The sequence below is a fragment of the Tachypleus tridentatus genome, chromosome 13 (genome assembly GCF_004210375.1).
Source record: "Tachypleus tridentatus isolate NWPU-2018 chromosome 13, ASM421037v1, whole genome shotgun sequence".
NCBI classification, from domain to species: Eukaryota; Metazoa; Arthropoda; class Merostomata; order Xiphosura; family Limulidae; genus Tachypleus; species Tachypleus tridentatus.
Genome location: NC_134837.1, coordinates 127,240,129 through 127,261,835, shown reverse-complemented (window position 1 = coordinate 127,261,835; position 21,707 = coordinate 127,240,129). Strand labels below are relative to the sequence as shown.

The window sequence follows — 21,707 nt, the reverse complement described above, 5'->3', positions numbered from 1 at the left end:
TCACACCAAACATGCTCATCGTCTTAGCCGTGGGGGAAGTATAATGTGACGGTCAATCCCACTATTTGTTGGTGAAAGAGTAGCTCAAGCGTTGGCAGTGGGTGGTGATGACTAGCTACCTTCCCTCTAGTCTTATACTGCAAAATTAGGGATGGCTAGCACAGATAACCCTCAAGTAGCTTTGCGCAATATTCAAAACAAACCAAACAGGCCAATAAACCGCTAGTATTTCACAAGAAACAGTTCATAAACATAAGACCATTTCATAAGCTTTTACCAATATCTTCCCTACAGTCAAAAATTAATTGTTTACTTACAATATTTATTGTAACTATAGTATTATTTTTTTCCAGAAAATCTTGCATATATTTAACAACCACATTTTATAATCTTGAATACTAGACAATGGCAAAAAATGGGTAAAAAGAAAAGAATTATTTTAAGCCATTTTTGCAGACAAATTTAATTTTTTTCTTTTCTTTCTACGCAAGCCTAAAACTTGAAAAATTTCATACCCATTTTATAGACAATAAACTGAAAAGTTGATTCAGTCTTGTAGTGGAGGTAATAAACTAACTACCATTAGTGATGATTAGGTTGAAAATATCAAATAATAAAACAAAAACTCCATCTTTGCCTTACCTTTAGGCCTGAGTTGTAATCTTTTCAACAAGTATCCTCCAAGAAAGATCCCAATACAAGCTCCAGGAATAGCAATCCCTCCTATTGGAGAGAAACATCAGTCAGCATTCATGGTGCTGCAAAGTCATCTTGTACTCACATTAATAAAACTTTTGAAAGCACTTGGGTTTTTATTATTTTAACATCACTAAAACTTTATTTTTTTTAAATTCTCTAACTTACCTTTTACATCTCCAGGTGGCTGAATCTTTTTTTTTTAATTTTGCAGGCTTCAAAATTCACATTTCTCTCTCCAAATCAAAATTAAACATCTTATTTGCTGGAAAAATTTTTGTCTCTACACCATTTTGTCTCTGTGAACTTTGAATTTATTTAATAGCTCTGCAAAACGATATATCCTAACTTTCATCATCATTAATGAAGAATTTAATAGTGCCATGTAAAAATTAGTTATGTTCTTGAAAACACTTGTAGTTTATAGCAGTTAACAGCAACAAATCAACATCAAGACATTTTAAAATACTTCCATAAGATGTAGAGTTAGTTTATCTTTTATAATGTTAATTTCTATTCCTAATAATTTCTCTTGTGCCACATGAGGTCCATTTGAAAGCTACAGGGATGTTCTTTAATGATAGGTTTTGTAAGTGCAGTGAGCTACATTTGCAAGTTATGTAATTAAAACAATATTTTTAAATATATTGTTAAAGTTGTTAAGTTCAACCAAAACACACAAATACAGTAAAACCTGTCAAAGGCACAATCACACAGGAACAAGAAACATTTCCAGCTTTAGCAGGCTTTGTGGGTTAGACAGTGAGCATGCATTTCCTTAATTATATATAATTTTTGAGCAGAACTTTATACTTGCTTGACTGGAGGAAAGCAAGATATTTGTGAATAAAGTTATTATACTGTTTATGTTATATTTATTAGAATAAGAACAAATATAGACATTCAAAATATACACGAGTACACAAAATCTTAATCAAATTTATTTGAAGGAAGTACCCAATTTCAACCGTTTCATTTTTTTTTTTAATGGACTTTCTCATGCAGTTAAAAGAGAATGCCAATTCTACAGCCACTTCATGAAGCTCATTTTCCCCCCTTCATTTTTCCATACAATTTGATAGCGTTAATATGACTAACACTTGCGATAAAGTAGGAATTTCTATTTCCTCACTATCTTTTAAAATTAGGGAAGATAAGAATTTATTTTTTCATCTGAATTATTTAAATAGTAAGATTTTGCACTTAAAAGACAAATATATTTCTATAAATTATGAATCTATTTTAACTGCAAAAATAATGACAGCAGAAAAAAAGAACAAATATATTTAACCAGTACTTACTGCAACAAAATGTCCAAGAATTTATTAATATTTAAACAATATTATTAATTAAATAAGAAATTAATATTTAAAATTAACACAGAGGGCCTTTTATAAGAGAAATTTTAAGATAATGCTGCAAAATTTTGAAATTTCTGGCTTGTACAGGTTTCCACCCTATGCAGTTTCTAGCTTAGACAGGTTTTACTGTATAACAATATGTGATTACTGAAAAAAGCTACAACTATTAGATAGAAATTGATATAAATCAAAATATTAATGTAAGAATATTATACATGATAAATGTAACTGTAATAACGACATTATTTTGAAAAGTAAGGCCACAAGTCACCAATAAATGTGTTTTTAGTCATACCATTTATGTTTGACTTACAGTGGAAAGTTAACTGATTAGATGTGAAAAATAAACCATTCTGATGACCAGTAAAATAGAAGAATAACGTGAAAGAAGTGCATCTATTGTTTTCTTGTTATAACAAAGCCTATCTGTTATGTCCACTGAGGAGAACCTAGTTCCCAATTTTAGCACTGTAAATCCAGAGACTTACCACTGTCCAACCAGGAGACAGAAAAATTTTGGAAATTTCACAACTTAAACTTTTACACAAATACTACATTACATCAAATCTTATTACATAAGGTGTTCCAAAGTTACTTATTTAAAAATACATCTTTATAAAGCAAAATGAAGGAACTCAAAAATGGAAAACAAAAACATCTTGCAGTAGTATGAACACAAGTAGTGTTATGTTACAACATGAATGACTACAACTCCTCATAGCAATCACAGCAAGTATGGTAGATGTTAAAGTTATAAAAAATGCATTAGACTTTTCCAATTGGCTTAGATCATGCACTCAAACTTTCTTTGGTATGGATACCCATACTGTTCACAAAACTGCTGTATTAAGTTGATGACAAGAAACCTGACACTTCTAAATACTACTGGGAAAAGATTAAATGTCTGTATTCAGTCTTCTTGTTCTAACTATTCACACACCTAAAAGGTGTGTGATAAAATGTCTTAGGTTTTACTTTATTTTGTAAATTATGATAACTTTCATCAAAAAACTTCCTCATAAACAAGCCATTTTATAAAAATATTTTATGAAAAAAACTTAAACACTTTTGTCTAAGAGCTTTGTATATTACCTGTGAATAAATTAGCTTGAGATTTTCCAATAGAAAACTGCGTTTCTAGATACTTTGGAAGAAATATAATAAACCCACTAACAATAGACAGTTCCATACATGAACCCAGAGAGGTGACAACATACACAGGATTGCACAAAAGGTTCCATATTGATGCTGGAATATCTGAAATATAAAAAAAAAACATATATACACATTAACTTTCCAATAAAAGAAAGCTGAATCAGTAATTAAAACCTTACATCTAAAGTTCTTTAACTATTTTTATAACACAATCAATTTGAAGTCAAGCCTAGTATTCCTTTACATTACGTAGTTGCATGTGCGTAGCCAAAGTTGATTAGCATTGCATTTACAGCTACAACCTCTAGTTTATTCACATACTGGTATTTAATTGTATAGAACACTATCTTATGTTATATAGGAAAACCCACAGTTATTGGAACTCATTGTTTAAACTCCCACCTTAAGACTATTTTCACAGATAAACAAAACTGACTACAACCAATGTTTGTTGTTTTTTTGATCAATATAATGTACTTAACAAACACGTTCTTAAATTCAGTACAAGACATTTAATAAGAAAGTATTAGAACACCTGATTCAAGGCAGAAAAATTAGAATAATATTTTCTTCATTGATATCTACTTTTGAACTACAACTAAAAACACGAACCTACTAGAAGAATACATCACTAATATCTGAAAGCAGAAAAAACAAATGGCAAATTACAACTAATATTAACCACTCAAAAATAATAGCAACCACACTTCTAGGATACACATAAAAGAAATAACACAAAGATTAAAGTTACTAGTTCGTGTTTTATTGTAATCATAGTAACCAAAGCTTGGAATACTTTACACCTTCAATCATGCAATAAGTTGCACATTAAGACTTTGAAGAGTGCTAAAAAATAGTAGTATGTTATGCTTAACAGTTTGCCTTCAAAACAGGACACCAAACTATGCTAATATCAAAATAATCAACAGTTTACCCTAAAAATAGAATAACAAGCAAGTATTAATGTGTCACAATAATAAGCAGGTTAACAACACACAAAACACCAAACTATATTAACCTGCTACAATGTTAAATAGATTACTCTTAATAATTCACAATATACATGGATTATCTAGAAAACAGATCACAAATCTCAGGGATGAGAATAACCAACAAGAAAACTAAAGTCCTACAATATTTTAACACCAGATAACAAAGATTTGCAGTCTGCTAGGGAAAACTGATATGAAAATTCTCTCAAATGCATTTCCCTATTTTTCTTATTCATGTAAAAGATAACAATGCCCTTAAATTCGGCAATGCATTAGTCAAATTTGATCAGTAATTTGACATTACTATGCACCTTTTACTTGTTACATGAGTCATGGTTGTATAGTAATCCTGTGTAGCATAGTTTTAAAGTTTCTTCCTTACTGTGCATATAGATTTTCATGGTAAATCAACCTCTTAATTATTTTACTACTATACAGCTTGTGGTTTACTCCTTATAACAAATTTAATTTATAGATTTGTTTCTCCAATCAGCCCTATTTCACATTAACTGAACTACGAACTTACTTAGCACTGCTTAACAGCCTTTGCTACTTTGTAAAATCTTAGAATATAAAAAACTTCTTTTATTGTTAATCAGCTAAAACACACTATATTTTAGTTAGATGACAGTCTAGAAGAACAAAAAAGATTAATTAGGCAACTAGTCACAAAGAATAGACAAAATAAACCACAAGTTAGTAGATAATTCAAGTCTAGCTTGAAATAGCATAACATCCAGAACTTCAGACAAATGCCTGTATGAAATCAGAATTCCTAATAAAGGATATCAAAAAGAGGGAACTGTTACAGATATGGGAAACCTAGCTATCAGAACCAAGACTGAAGAATTAGCAGCTGTTAATACACCATGAAGATAATGCCCTAAGGATGAGTCTTCAAATTCAAACAGACATCATTAAAAGAGGAATTAGGTAGGTTTAGTTTATGGAGTGGAGTTCAGCTAGGAACACATTACATACTCCAAAGATAAGAAGTTTATTATTTGAGGGAAAAAAAAAAAACATTCATGAGTCCTTGTGTATACTAATGGAAAAACCTTGCACTGTGTTGAATGACAACAGTTTGACAACTGGTCTGGTTTGATTACAATAGATGGAAAATTGTTAAAAGGAGGAGGAATAATAGGAAATCCAGATTGACATAAAGTTCCATCAAGAAGAAAGTTAAGATATCTTTACTGTAGGAAGTTTCTCTATACCTCGTGCCTTGTAGATAACTGACATAGGAAAAAAAAAGTGTGCATTGGAAACTGACCTCGCTAGGCAGAGACGCAAGGTTAGGATAGTTTCAGGAGATTTTCACAAGCTATGACCAGAACAGAGATTGTAGTTACATTAGTTAAAAAATGTACAACAATAAATACAAAACATACATGAAGATGCTCACTTTAGTGGTTCAAGTCAGTTTGCAGCCAGACATCTTAGTTCAATAACACAACTTGTTTCTCACAATGTTAGTTGCCCAAAAAGTAATTCATGTATTATTCTCATGTGCATTTCGAAACACAGAACATACATCAAGTAGTACAAGAAAATGTCCCCAAACCACTGCAATTCATCTGGTTTCATAACTAATCTATTAACAGGTTTTAAAAAACTTTGTTAGTGCTAAAAATAACAACATTATTCAACACACACACCAAGCTTTTCTTGTGAATGACCTTTTCTTTTTAACTGCTAAGTACAAAGAATTGTAAAACTCCTGTAAACTGTAACATACTCTTTCTATTTGTTTTAGTTGTGTCCAAACATGTAGATTTTATGTAATAATTGGCCTGGAATGCATAAGTAATATATAAAATTTATAGGTATCCCAGGTAATCCAGAATGTAGAAAGTTCAAATTTTAGTCATTACATGTGGTCAACACCTATTTTGTAAAAGTAGGTTTTCTCGAGGCACCTGGATTTAATAATCTCAGCTGTGGGTTTTACTTTTACATATCTTAGTGACCTTGTGACCCTGATCATGGGAAGTTTACTGAACATACTTTGTCGACTGTTCGTCACCTTGCTTCTTCTCAACTATGTCAAGATAATGGCCTTGGTCTCTTTCCTTGCTCTGGAATCTGCCAGACATTTTACTGCTTGTCTCACATGTTCAGAATTTTTAATATCACAAGACAACACTGAGTGAACCTCTCCAGTAAAAATGTAAGAATTTCACAAATAAAATGGCTGTAAAAGGGGCAAAGGGGAATAACAATATCCCTGCAAACCCTAAATGAGAAAACTTTCATTCCATTAAGTACTAAGTTCCTGCCACAATTTTTTTTTTTTTTACTTGTGGTTCATGTTCCAAGTTAGTTTTTTAGAATTGGTAACCTACTTTTATGACAGAAAATTCTAAAATAAACAAACAGAAGTCAGATGTATCAAGTGACAAAGAAGAGAGAAGACAGAAGTGTTTTTAATATTTGTTTTTGAAATTTAAAGCTCAGAAAATATTAAAACTTGAGTTATAAACTACCTTTTAATAACAAGCTTACTAACATACACTGAAAGTAATATTTAGTAAATTTTGAACACAACTCTGTAAAAGATTGTAATATTTGCACTTTGACCTGGTCATACTGAGGGAGTTCTAGTGACAAAAATAGATATTATAAATTTGAACATTTCACCTCTCTACATATCACATCTGTGTTTTATGGTCACCTGTTTTGGTTCTGTTTTTTTTTGGCTTTATACAGAGTACAAGAATAACCTTGTGATTTCACATTTCATTTCTTTCTCAGTTTTCCTTCCAGTAACACTACATATCACAGTATCACTACAGTGACTGAAATTCATAGCAGGAGAACCAAAAAACAGTCCTTAGAAAGACCCACCCTCATATAATTTCAAAATACATGCAAGGAAAAGATTGACCTTTTACAATACACTATTTTACATTAATTTTTATAACATTATTTTTTTATTGGAATAATTCATTACAAAAGAAAATTCCTTGAAACATTTACACCATAATTACATCATTTCTAATGGTAACATACACTGATATGTATAAGACTCAGACCTTTGATATCCTTGCCATATTTCTGTTTATTTTCTCCATCAGGTAATGTTTGGTTATTTGGTTCCTGTTCTCCAGGTAACTGCCACTCTTCCTGAATGGAGATTCCACTAGTACCAGTAAAATCGTACTGTTCACAGTTTTCATGCATCAGGCGTTCCTTTTCTTTTTTTAAAGTTTTAGGAAATGCAAAAAAAGGAATAGCTACCTATTAACAGAAAAATAAAACATCAGATTACATTACAAACAAGATCTCATACAAATCAAAACTACATTGATGTATTCTTTGTAGTTACTAAATACAACCTGATTCAGTATGTGTTTGATGACCTTGTTCAAACCCGACCTTTTCAACAACTTGACACGTTCATTCTGTACGAGTGTAATCTACTTTACCTGAAATGCCTACTTATATTAATCATAACCAGTGTGAAAATAAACACATGCTCTCTGTGGTAATATTCTACTCAACCATATACACTGAACCATGATACGAGTGAGTAAGGAACACTTCAAACATGTACACTGGATATATTCTTGTTCTGTTGAGTTTCCTTTGTTAGAGGTTACTAATGAAGGGTGAAACTTCCCAAAATCAGTATAACTCTGAACTGAGTGACAATGGAGTTTCCATTAATTTTTAATTAAACCAAACAGCTTGTCAACTGAAGAACTCACAATAATAAGTTAGTGGCATATTCTTAAACGTCTATTATAGAAATATAATTTCTCTCTAATGATTAAAAGACAACACAGAACACCATACATACAAAATCAGTGCTTCTGCAATTTGATTGGTACTTGATTTACCCCCAACTTCATATATTCACTGCCAACATTTAAAACGCCACCTACACGATGCTAAAGGTACAGGTAAAGAATCAGAAAGATAATTTAAAATTAAAACATAAAATAAATCTAATATTAAGTGATGAAACAACAACAAAATTCCAATGTGAATTTTATTGTCAGAATTAAGAATGTAAAAAGAAAGACAACACGGGAAATACTTTTCTCCACAGCACCATCTTGACAGAAAGCAAAAGCAAACACACCCTTTTGATAACCCCTCTATCATTCATAGCAAGATCTTTTTTTTACCATTACTTTAATTGGCATAAATATGCAGGAACAAGTAATAAAAGGGATAAAAACCAACAGTTATCAAGATCAACCAATTAGACCAGCTTATCTCAGGGTTTTCCAAAACACATGGAGATTGGTGGACATATTCTTATAAAAAAATATCTAACAACCTGAGATACAAACAATAATTGGTTTATTTTGTCTAGAATAATTTTTTTGAAGATTAAAAAAATTAAATTTTTACCAGGTTCACACAGATTTCAGCTTAAATTTTATGCTGAAACATTTCTCCACATTTGACCAAGTCTGTTTGATCGCTTTATAAAGTTTCAGTCTTGTTTGAGTTTCACAATATTATCTAAATATGAAACTTCCAAACAAACACTTAGTAAACAGTAGTTTCCATTCTTTAAAAATTACTATTGCATTGTAACAACACACTAGGGTAGAGAGCATCGGTTAAACATTACTACTACTACTTCCAATACGACTCTCTAAAGTTATCATTGCTGACTTTAATTGTCAATAAAGTTATCCATTGCTTTTTAATTTGTAATGACTGGGTAAGCTATGTTGGTCATGAAACAACATCAAACATTGTACTCATTGGTAAACAGTTTAATGTACACAAATTTTCCATGTTGGACGTTTCGTGATGACGAGAAACCCACTTGAAGTGAAAATGTATTCTAAAGACAGCTGATATGTATATTAATACTTTAATTAAAATAAAGTACAGAACAACATTTTGACCTTCTTAGGTCATCTTCAAGTTAACAGAGGGAGTTTGCAAAGATGACCTAAGAAGGTCAAAATGTTGTTCTGTACTTTATCCTAATTAGTTTTAATACACATACCATCTGTCTTTAGAATACATATGGGCCATTTGTCTATACAAATTGGAAAGTCCCCTGCTGGGTCAGCAGTAAGTCTTCAGATTTACAGTGCTGCTGTGTCCACCGAGGGGAATCGAACCCCTGATTTTAGCACTGTAAATCTGAAGACTGACTGCTGTCCCAGCAGGGGACTTTCCACTTTGCTATAAGAAAGCATACACACGCACACACAAAGTGAAAAAAAAAAGTTTTAATCAAAAATTAATCTCAAAAAAATAAAATAAAAGACACTACAGTACACATTAAGCATGGTAGATAAAAAAATCCTGTTCATAAGACAAGTACATAGCAACCTCACTTATTTGAATGGATTGTCTACTGTGAAATACAGTAGAAAGTTTAAATCACTATAGAAATGGGCTTAGTTCGAGTCACCATAGAAATGAGTTTTAAGTGACTACAGAAACATATATGTTTGAGTTACTATATAAACAGGCTTAGTTAGAATCTTTCTACAAACAGGTTTAGCGGAAGTCACTTTAAAAATAGCTTTGAAACATTCTAGAGATGAGTTTTGTTTGACACTTTCATCAAATAAAGATTTAAGATAATATTTAATTGTTATCATATAATTTAATCTGAAGTCAGAGGAAATGTATCAAGAAATAAAATGGTAAGATCATGTATGTTTACTTACTATCATCATCAGGAAACCAAACAGAAGGAATCCTGCCCACCATGCTCCAACCCACTCAGAGGTACTGGAAATCTCATCCTCGGGTAAACTGCCATAAAGGATTGCATCTTCATGAATGGATAGAAGGTATCCTCCGAGAAGAAAGCCACAAATAAGGCCAAAAGCAACCATACTGTACATACAGCCTGAAATAAAAGTCATGATGATAAGCTGAATCTGTATGCTCTGGAATTACTCAATTCCAGCTAAGATGTACAACTTGTATATGCATAGTATTTGGATCAAGTACCCTAGTCTTATGTTCTGTGTTGATAAAAAACACTATGGTCAAAATTCAAAATTTTGGTCTGTAATTCCAGAATAGGTCTTCTGTCTTTAGTTTTCATTAAGATATTTTGTACAAATGGTACAAAAATATAAAAACAATGCATATTATCCACAAACTCCAACAAATCAGTGTTATCTTTCATGATCAAACTCTTTCTATTTCTAAACCTTAAATTAAATATCAAAGCATGGATCTTTAACTTTAAACTGCTCCTTAAGAAAGGAACTTATTGTTGAGGTCTCAATGGTCACATGATAAAATACCTCTATTATGACCAATAAACTGGTAACATATCAATTTATTGGCTAAAAAAAAAAAATGTCCACAGCAAAATGACCAACTATGAAATCTGAGATACACAAATGCCAAGTACATTACAGTAAAATTATTTTAAACAACTTTATAGGTGAGGTAATAGCCACAGCAAATATAATATCCAACAAATAATATTCCCTGCATTTAACAGCATAGAAAAACAAAGGAATGTTGATCAACTTGGGACAAGACTACCCAAGACTTTCAACAAGTCCTAATCCAGTCACAGTATGAAATGTTGCATCTTGTGACAGGTGAAAATCCACAAATTGAAAGGTCAGTGTCAAAAGCAATCCATGTGCCCAAGATAATAGTATGCAAACATAATCATGAACAATCTTCTTATTGAAATAAAGAGACACAAGGTCACATGAACACAAGTTACTTCTATAACATATATTCAACCATTGCACATCTCATGCTGCTGGATAACAAAATGGTCATTCATGCTATTTTACATTAAGACATAAATCAAGTCACTAGGTGCAGTACCTACAGATTTCTGTAGGTTCACAATATTGAAACATTCTGAAAAATTAATGTGCATATTTACTAGACAGATTATGGAAAAAGAATATAGGGAAAAGTGGAAGTCTAAAGACATGACATCCTTATGACAAAGCCTTTAGCAATGGAAACTATGCAAGGCTATTGTTAAGATGCACTGTCATCAAAGAGCATGAGATGTAATCAATAGTAAGGACTGCCTAATTCACTGATGACATCACTATACCTAATTTTTGATGAAATCACTGAAATTTTCTTTTTACAAGTAATACATTATTAATGAGCTAAAATGTTCATATGCAGTTTAAAAATCATGTTATACAGATCAGTAGTTCTACAATTATTGACCAAATGTAGCTAGTACACATAATAGTTAAACAATAAAAACAGAACATGATAACACTAATGGTTTAAATAGAGAGAGAGACAATATTTTATTTACCACTTTGGCATGTTGAAAAAACCACAACTGCAATATTCTTACACAAGGAGATTTAAATTTTAATTATTTTTTTATATCTCAATTAAATTGTATAAACATTTATATATAATCACTAAAAAAGTAAATATTTAATTATTTGTGTACCTTTATATTCTTTGCTACTTATTATTAAAAGATAACTGCAGTAACATTCAATAAATCACAAAACAAGTTACAGAATTATTTTTTAATCTTGAGATTTAGTCTTGGTAGATGGTACCTTTATTTGTTAGCACTACTCCTAGTAATTCATAAAAAAAAAATAAAACATTTAACAGCATCAAGTAATTCTGGAGTACCATGAAAAGGAATTAATTCCTGTTTGGCAGGTTAAAAATTGATAGCACTATCTAATATGTAATCATAGGCTCTATTTTTAATATTGGAATTTAGGCTTTAGTTAGAGGGCACATCACTTTCAGATCACATTATTCCTTGACCATTGGAAATATTAATGAATGAGTAGTTTTCCAAAATATCTAGAATCAGAATTATGTTATAAGTCCAAGTCAGTCATTAAGTTAAGTAAGTCTGCAGTAAAACAGTGAAGGATGTTTGTTTTTGAATCTATATTAGCCAATGTGTTCCAGTTACAAGTAAGTTAATTTTTACTTTAGTGTGGTGCAGTTAGTATGATTGTAAATACAGGTTATAATAAATTACAAAGTGTACAAGCTTGTAAAAAACCAAACAAACAAACATTAAGGAAATAAAACTAATTTTCCATTGTTTTCTGAACTGGGCTCTATATTATTTTCACTGGTTAATATGAAAGAACTTACAAATGAAAAAGAATGGTACAACAATGTTAAAAATAAACAACTGTACATGTATGAATGGCATTTTGAATTGTCTCTTACCCACCATTGTGACTCAAAATATAATACACATAACTAGTCAATACAGCTAATACCTTGCACTTTAAGTTTTAGTAGTAGCTAGGGAAAACTGTTTTATAAACTTATTAGTTTTTGCATTATTAAATAATTCAAATTATGTAATTTTAAGTTGCAAGAAAACATTAAAAAAACTTTCTTTTGAATGGATTATTTCTTATACACACTTTAAGGTTCCAGATGGCACTTGATTCACAATCTTGGGGGTCAAAGGATTCAATCCTATCACTGAACAAGTATACCTTTTCAACTATGAGGCTGTTCTAATGTGATGGTTAATGATAATTACTAGTCCAACAATTGACAATGGGTGGTGATGACATGTAACTGAAAAAAAACTTTTACAAAAAAGTTATAAATATAAAGCCATAAACTTACCAATATACATGGAAGAACTTTCTTTTCTTACATGATCATCAATGTATGTGGTCCCTAGAGTAAAAATGGGAGTACCTCCACAGCCAATCAGGATCTGAGAAAGCATGAATATCAAAATGTAGAGCATATTGGAAGAACTGCCTTCAATGCATGGTGGTGAATTTACATCTGGTGGTGGTGGTTGTATAGCAAAATGGCTATATAAAAGAATTAAACCAGCTGTTTATAGCCAAGTATTTAACTAAAGGAAAAAAACAACAAATGACAAAAGTAACCAAACATATTCTACCAAGACAAAAAATATTCTTCCCAATGACTATTTTCCAATGCACAGAACAAAAAAGTTAAATACAAATATGCCAAAAACAAAATCCATAGACAGTAATAAACTAGATAATTTCCTGGGTAACTAACATCATGTATGCTTGTAACAAACAACAGGCACAATCTTGAATATACAAGAGCATAAGCTGGTTCACCAGTTCCAAGTTCATTCCAACTCAATCTTACATTCTTTAGTGTTATTCAACATAAAGTAAATTAACAGCATGACATTTAGCTAACATCAAAGTGACACTCACAAGAAATTATCAAACAAAAAATAGAAGGAAAGAGTTTTAACCACACCTTGTTCCAAGGTGGTGTGGCTGGACTGGTAATGACATTTGGCAAGTGTTTTCATCCATGCTATTAGATGAGTTCCTCCCAAACTTACTACGAGAAAATGAATTTGACTGGTCAAGGAAATATGGTAGAGAGAAGATAACTGACCCAATGCCCATCACCAAGATTCCTGAAAAATTATCAAAAACAACCAATTAAAGGGACAGACCTCGTAACTCATTTTGCACTTGTTATAGTGTTCACATTATAAATTTTGATACAATAAGTGTATCCTCATGAAATTTTGCAAATTCTCAGTAAGCACTACAAGGTTTTCATACTCAAAATATCAGATTTTTTAAACAAAGTTTTAAGAATATTTAAATAATTATTTGCTCGTTTATTTTGTCTTTTCAAGTGTTCATTATTCAACGTGTAAAGTAATTTTGATTTTAAGAATAAAAATGCTTTTATGCATCAGAAAATCACAAAATTTCACATAAAAATCTCTTTACCTCCAAATATTTATCTTAAAAAAAAACAAACTATTTTACCTGTAATTTTTCACTATTGCATCTCTATATGGGTTTGGTTGATATGACCAACCTCATATCCACCATAAAAAAAATGAGTAAATAGGTATAAATTATCTTTTAATTCCAGAAGGACTACAAATTGTGACAAGCAAGCACAAATGTTTAGTCTTAAATAGCTTAAGCCTGATAAAATTATAAATCTACATCGTACTGTGCAAAGTGTTAGGATGGAATCAAAAACTAGATTTTGGGCTACTTTCAAAGAACAGTGGAAGGTAAAACATGGGTAAAACATTAAAATTTTATTAATATTCATATTTAGTACAACAGAAACTCAGTGAAAATCCTTGAGTTCAGCAAATTGTTAATATTTTGTGTGTCTCCATTTTTGCTTTAATAAAGGCACACAATTTTTAGGCATTGTTGCAACATATTTAATCAAAGTGTTCTTTAGAATTTTACTCCAAATGTTTCTAATGCACTCCCAAAAGTTTCTTTGGAAGTAGCTTTCGATTTTTCAAGTGTTTGATCTGCCAAATTCTAGATCTGTTCAATCGAGTTGAGATCAGGGCTCTGTGAAGACCATTGTTTGTTTCTTTTGGACTTTCATGCAGCATTACATGAGGACTATCTTCACTAGCAGTTCCTGATTTAGCACTGAAAGACTATAGAGATGGCAGAGAGTGATCATCACCCATAGCCAGCTCGAGCTGTTCTTTTTACCAACAAATACTGGGATTGATTGTCCCATTATAAACACCTCACCCTAACAGCTGGAAGAACAAACATGTTTGGCAAGAATGGGATTCAAACCAGTATCCTGAGTTTATGAGTCAAGCACCCTAACTACCAGGCCATGTCAGACAGATGGTCATTGCACCATTTGAATGACTCCAGCAGCTTCTTTCTTAGCTAAGTTATTTCTGCATAGGTTGGATGAGTGTTTGGAGTCATCTTCTTGTTAGTAGATTCCAATAATATGCAAACTACTAGGTATACAATGACAGTATCTGATGGACTTTACACTGGTCCATTATTCCATCTATTTTGCAAATATTTCCTATCATGTCAGCAGAAAAACACCTCCTAAACAATTGCACTGCCTTCACACTTTGTATCATTAAATACTTCAAATTATGTAATTTTGAGTTGCAAGAAAATGTTAAAAAAAAACTTTCTTTTGGATGGATTATTTCTAATATGCACTCTAAGGTCCAAATGGCACTTGATTCACAATCTTGGTTTCAAAGGATTCAATCCTATCACTGAACAACTACACCTTTTCAACCATGAGGCTGTTATAATGTGATGATTAATGATAATTAGTAGTCCAATAATTAGTAGTTGACAATGGGTGGTGATTTGACCTTGGAGGTATTTTTCACCTTTCTTCTGCCAGGCATACAATCTATGTCTTGAACCAAATATTTCAAACTTGGAATCACCTGTCCATAACACCTTCTTCTAGTCATTAACAGTATAGTTTTTGACTTTTTATGAAATTTTAGTGTCTTGACAATATTTGGAGATTGATCAAAATAAAGGTGTTTTAACTGCTACAAAACCAAATAGTCCATTCTTGTTGACCCTTCTTGATACTGTAGATCTGGACACTTTTATCATTTGGTACATGGTCATTTATCTCATGTTTGAAATCAGTGGCAGTCTTCATTCTGTCCCAAAGGCTATGTAAACTAATGTACTTAACATCAGAATCATTCAGATTTTCTGCCTCTTCATTTCCTATTTTAAAATTAACCTGTCTCAGTCTTATGATCTAGGGGTGCACTTTACAGTGCAATAATTTATCAAGAGTTCAACCAGCAAAGTTTTTATGCAAACCTGCTCTATTGACAATTCTTTACACTTTTTGGACCGTGGCATGACAATAAGCCTTAATATATAGTGTTAAACTGTTTTTATCAAAGTTAATTGTGGAGTGCTATTAAAATAATTTCTTCTAGCACAAACCAGTATCATATTCTAGCTCCTTGCTAGCTTCTTTATATGTAGTTAAGATACTGCATGGGGTACCATGACAGTTATTTCAGACCATAAATTTGAACAAGTACATAAGAATACTAAAGAATGATAAATATTCTCACCTTGGCTCATTCAGTTGTTAATAGAGATCAGTGAAGTATTACTATAGTGTTAAAATTTACATTCTGTAATGGCAAGAAAGAATTAGCCATATAAAATGGACAAAAATGTTTTCTTGTCCTAATACTTTTGAACAGTACTGTATATATTTATTATTTTAATTTATTGATATTTCACCAATGGTTTCGTTTGTTTTGAATTTCACGCAAAGCTACACGAGGACTATCTAAAATAGCTGCCCCTAATTTAGCAGTGTAAGACTAAAGAAAAGGCAGCTAGTCATCACCACCGACTGTCAACTCTTGAGCTACTCTTTTACCAACAAATAGTGGGATTGACCGCCACATTATAATGCTCCCACAATTGAAAGGGCGAGCATGTTTGGTTCAACTTGGATTCTAACCCTCAACCCTCAGATCATGTGTCGAGTTCCTTAACCACCTAGCCATGCTGGGCCATTTCACCAATGTCTGACTAACATTACAGAAGTTACAATGATGTGGCACGTGCACTCATCTTAGTAGTATAAAACTGGCCTTTTCAAAGGGACATGTCTTGCTTTTGTTCTAGTGGACTTGACTGTAAAATACAGTCATATTTTGGTTACCATACATTGCATACATGCATATATTATTGGAATTTACAACAAATGTCTTAAATTTCAGTTATTTTCTCCAAAACAAAATAGTAAATAAAGAAATATAGAAATCAATAATCTTTTCTGCTTTTGAAGTTTGTACTCACTAATCATAATTTATTGCTAAGCCTTGTTGAATTTCAAACATGGATGAGGTAAAACAAGTTTGTTTAGGTTTTACATATGCATTTTGAGATATATAAAAAAAAAAACATAATTTATTATATATATATATATACATACAAAAATTATACTATTATTTATCAGGCTTAGTAACTAAGCTGTATTTGAGTCTAAAAAATATAATACTTTGAGCATAATTTACTCATACCTCTCAACTCAATTCTACTAAGAAACAGAAGGTTCTCATGTAAAAACTCCAAAAAGGCTGAAAAATAAAACATGTAACAGACATTCTGAGCTTTTAATTAGTAATAAATACATTATAAAGCAAAGTAGGTGTACATAAGCAAATATTTCAAAAAATGGAAGAGATGGGAGGGGTCACTGTATTTTATTTGCTAAATAAAATATCTCAGCAAACAAAAAAAGACAAAAGGTTCTTATTTTGTACTCTAGCCTATCAATATTGGTAACTTGAGTTTCTAATTTGTAGGAAACTACAGTCCTTGTATTTGGATACCACAAATATCTAGCTTGAACCAATGCTGCATTAAAAATAACCTTATAAACACACAAAAATCAATATTTGGGTTACTTCTTTGATATTTACTTTTAAATTAAGAAAATAACTAACATATTATACTAAAGTTTGAATTATAATCTACAACTTGGTAACAAAATTGACATATATTCATAAAATAGCAGTTCAATAGAATTTTGAACAAAGTTTACAAGTGTGATGACATGCCCTTTGATCTCTGAGGATAGGAAAACTTATTGAGACAGGTTTATTATAATGTCAATATATCTGCATTAGCTAGATTCAACAGGTGAGTAACACAGAAGTTTATTGATTAAAATAAGAATAACACTTTTCTTGGTTTACAAATTTTACTATTACAATGGAATACCCATGATTTCTTTCCTATATTGTACACAATCGGGAAATAACTACCCTAGACAGTTATACAATAGCAGGTAGTTTGTTGTTAATTGTTCACCTTTTCCAATCCAGACAGGGATGTGTCTATGACTTCCTAAGTAGCTGACAAAGATTATGGTCAACAAATTTCCAACTTCAAAAGTACTTGCTATGGCTCCTGAAATCCTGCTGGGTATGTCAAATCTCTTTTCTATTGTGGTAATTACACTAGAAGAAAAGAAAAGAACAGTCTTGGGATACAACAAAACTGTGCACTTAAGTCTATTATTCTCATTAAAATTCTCTACAAAGATGAAAGTGTAAGCTTTGAAATAAGGTCTTTGATAGATTTTTATCTTGTTTGTCAAGAAAAAAAACATCTTAAATGGAAAGGTTCACTGGGGAAAGAATGTTGACTATAATTCCAAACTTACTATATGTACCTAAATTAAATGTGGGAAACTGTTAGTCAAACATACACGTCTGTTGTAGTACACAAAAACCTAGATGTGGTATGAAAGCCCTATATTAAACTACACAGATATATTTATTGTTGTAGATATTTTAGCCCACCCAACTGTTTCTACACATCTTACTTCTTCAACATTTTGGAAGCCTGACTTCTCTATGAGGGATAGAATTGAAGTTTGCACACAAACTAACATGACTATAAGCAAAGCATTCCCTACAAATATCAATAAGTACTTCACAAAACATTACAAAATCATCTACGTTAAAACAAAAATTTGAAAGATATTATGAATATAACAATTTTTCTTCTTAATGTACAGTATGTTCCAAATTACTTGCAACTAATGAAACATTTTCATTTCATTTTTATGATGCAATAGACCTTTCTTTAAAGCCTTTTAACAATACTCTTCCTAAATGTTTTGAAATAACCACATAAAACAGTGCTTGTTGTAAAGTCACAAAAATGCAAGATACAAAATTTACAGGTTGAAATAACCCAAGAATAGTAGTCACTGTAAGGTGAAGAAAACACAAGATACAAAGTTTACATTCTGAAGTAACCACAAAACAGTGCTTATTGTACAGAGACCAGAATAAAAGATACCATGTGTAGAAGTAATCCAAGGACATTGTGGTCACTGTAAGGTGACTCAAATTAAAAAGGTAAAAAAATGTACCTGTTGAAGTAACCTGAAGATAATGCTTGTTGTAAGGTGACCAAAATGCAAGCAAGAAAAACAAACACACGAATCCTAGCAAATCGCTGAAGACATAATGGACGGAGACTTAATAGGCCACACTCTCGTTTACCAGGCTCCTCTGTTTCTGTAGGTTAAATAAAATATACCATCAATAATATTGAGAAAGTGCATGAAATTAAAATTGACAACTATCAATATTTTCCTTTACAATAACAATTGTAAAATCTTTTAACTAAATAACAAAGTGAGGATTTGTTTAATTACACTTTTATATTTATTTAATAAAATTAATTGTAGAAAGATAATCCCACAAAACTATCTGGCAGGTGGACCTAAACAATGACTACTTTACAGAGAAGTGTCTCCAATGAAACTACTATATCACAGAGATATTTCAATATATCTTATTGCTATTTTCAACCATGTTCCAGAATTCATTTCTCTGAAAACATTTTTTAATTACAAATTACACTATGTAACAAAATTTTTACTTTTTCTTGTTCTTGAGCAGAAAGTGTTATTTCCCAATTGCTTATGCCTAAAGTAAATGGAAAAGACCTATTTTACTCTTCAAACTTTGCTTTTGTGACCTGAGAGCATATAACTAAAACAATATGGAAGACTATATTTGGGGGCTGATACATGAAGTGACTTATATTACAGTCACAAATCTCGAAACACTACTCACTTCCAAACATTTTTGTAGAACTTTAGTATAAATACATGTAACTCTTAATTCATATGTTATTGTATTCAGACCTTATGTAAATGAAAATGTGCATATTTGTCTGTTTTTACAGAGAAACTAAGTTAATTTTTATTTTCTGTAACCAATAAAATACTGTACAAACAGTACATATTAAGGATAACACCAAATAATACTTACCTCTGTGTTCCCTCTCAGCCTTGTCTGTAACTTTCACAAACTCGTAGGCACTATTACACGTAGTGTCAGTCATGTGGGACAGTTCACTGGCTGCTGTTTCTGTGACATGTATGGCTCCTTCACCATGATGACTATACAAACCCATACTAGTGTACAAAGACAAATCTCTTGAGGTATTACTGCCAGCACTTTTGGTCCGTCTATGGCCCCTCCACAATTGCAGGGCATCCTCTTTCAATAAGATTACTCCTGATCCACCACCACTTAAATCAAAACAGCTAGATGCCATTATTGCAAACACAAACTCACCAGTAGTTATTAGTGCAACAGAATATCAAACCATGCAAAAATGAATAATGCACAAAACCATGTCTTCATCTGTCGTTTTCCATATTTGAACGCTTTTCCTGAGAAGTTAAAAAAAAAAAAGTTTAAATGTATGCATCTGTACAGTTTAAAACAGAATGTTCACAGATTTATATAAGTACAATCTATACAAATATATAAGACTATGATAGGATACCTCCATGCAATGAAAGGTGAGAGTACAACTATATCTTATAACCAATATAATTGATGCACATGGGTAATCAATTGTATCAGTTAATCAAATTAATTGTCCAATTATCAATAGCAATCTACGTATATGCACAAAAAAGCCTGAATCTTTTCAGAGAACATGTTAATATTACAGAGTTCATAAAGTGTTATGAGCATTAACTATCTCAACCCAAATTCTACATAGATTTGACAGGGATGGATATTACTGTGATAACAGAAACATCAGCCTTTGCCAAATGTTTTTACACAACTTGGGTTGAGAGTGGAAAGTCTTACAACATCATATCAACCTTTGAGTGCTAATGGATTTTTAGTTCATCATCTGTTTTATGATTATCTAATTCCTTTCATAATTTTTCAAACCATAGCCAAGCAATATTTTTTTTACAATAACCAAATAATATCTCTCAAGGTTTAACCAGCCTAGGAGGTTTAGGTAAGTCCTAAATACATGTATTAAGCTAAAATTGCATGTATTCTTTATCGTAAAATTATAATAATGAGCATCAAATTAAATTAAAAAGTAATGACACTCAATATAATAAACAATTGCATTATTAAGGAAAGCAATAATATAATAAATGGTGCATTATTAAGGAAAGCAATAATATAATAAACAGTGCATTATTAAGGAAAGCAATAATATAATAAATGGTGCATTATTAAGGAAAGCAATAATATAATAAACAGTGCATTATTAAGGAAAGCAATAATATAATAAACAGTACATTATTAAGAAAAGCAATAATAAATAAATATTTCAATAAGGGAACATAGAAACAGTAGCTCTTAAGATTTGTGCTTATTGATAAATCCAAGACATTCCATAAAACAAATCTTATAATTCAATTGCATCTACCTTAAAGGTGTTCACTCATTTTCTACCTGTTAAAACTTATTGCAATAAGTCAATCAAAAAATCTAGATCAAATATCACAGGTGATAGCCTCATTCAACTTCTTTGCTTGACCTATAAAACCTCTCTGTCAAGCTCACACTCATGCATAAACCCTCAAACTTACTGGTACTTACAGAAATGCAAGCTCAACTCTATATGGTTTGTATATAATGTCAAGAGAGACCTTCCATGTTTATAAAGTTCTAAAAAGCAAAAGAATGTACACTGTGTAATGGTGCTGTACAGGTCATCATTCATGGCCATTTAGAAATGTACCAAAGAATATACACACACACACACACACACACATAACCTTTTCCAATTTCAGGTGCCACATTAAATAATCAAGTTTATTTGTATGCAAGAAGCCATACATACTATTAAACACCCTCTGACAAAACAAGTAACATACTATATTTTCACATACTTTAACATATTACTGTCTCATCTGACAGTATTTTACAGCTCTTAAGTGTTTATTGTGTATGGAATCCATGTAA

At 31.3% G+C, this 21,707-nt stretch overlaps 1 protein-coding gene across 4 annotated transcripts in view; it reads right to left on the bottom strand.

The window, feature by feature from the left end:
* Positions 1-21,707, bottom strand: part of LOC143236022 (solute carrier organic anion transporter family member 3A1-like) — a 64,475-nt gene that overhangs the window by 10,184 nt on the left and 32,584 nt on the right. For all 4 annotated transcript variants that reach the window (XM_076474230.1, XM_076474232.1, XM_076474231.1 and 1 more), the window contains 9 exons: positions 19,749-20,155; positions 18,839-18,986; positions 17,767-17,915; positions 13,391-13,556; positions 12,764-12,960; positions 9,859-10,043; positions 7,243-7,447; positions 3,150-3,314; positions 643-723 (listed from right to left, as the gene is read on the bottom strand). In XM_076474230.1, coding sequence (XP_076330345.1) covers positions 643-723; positions 3,150-3,314; positions 7,243-7,447; positions 9,859-10,043; positions 12,764-12,960; positions 13,391-13,556; positions 17,767-17,915; positions 18,839-18,986; positions 19,749-20,037 — 1,585 coding nt within the window. In that variant the 5' untranslated portion in view covers positions 20,038-20,155. The remainder of the gene's footprint in view (positions 1-642; positions 724-3,149; positions 3,315-7,242; positions 7,448-9,858; positions 10,044-12,763; positions 12,961-13,390; positions 13,557-17,766; positions 17,916-18,838; positions 18,987-19,748; positions 20,156-21,707) is intronic.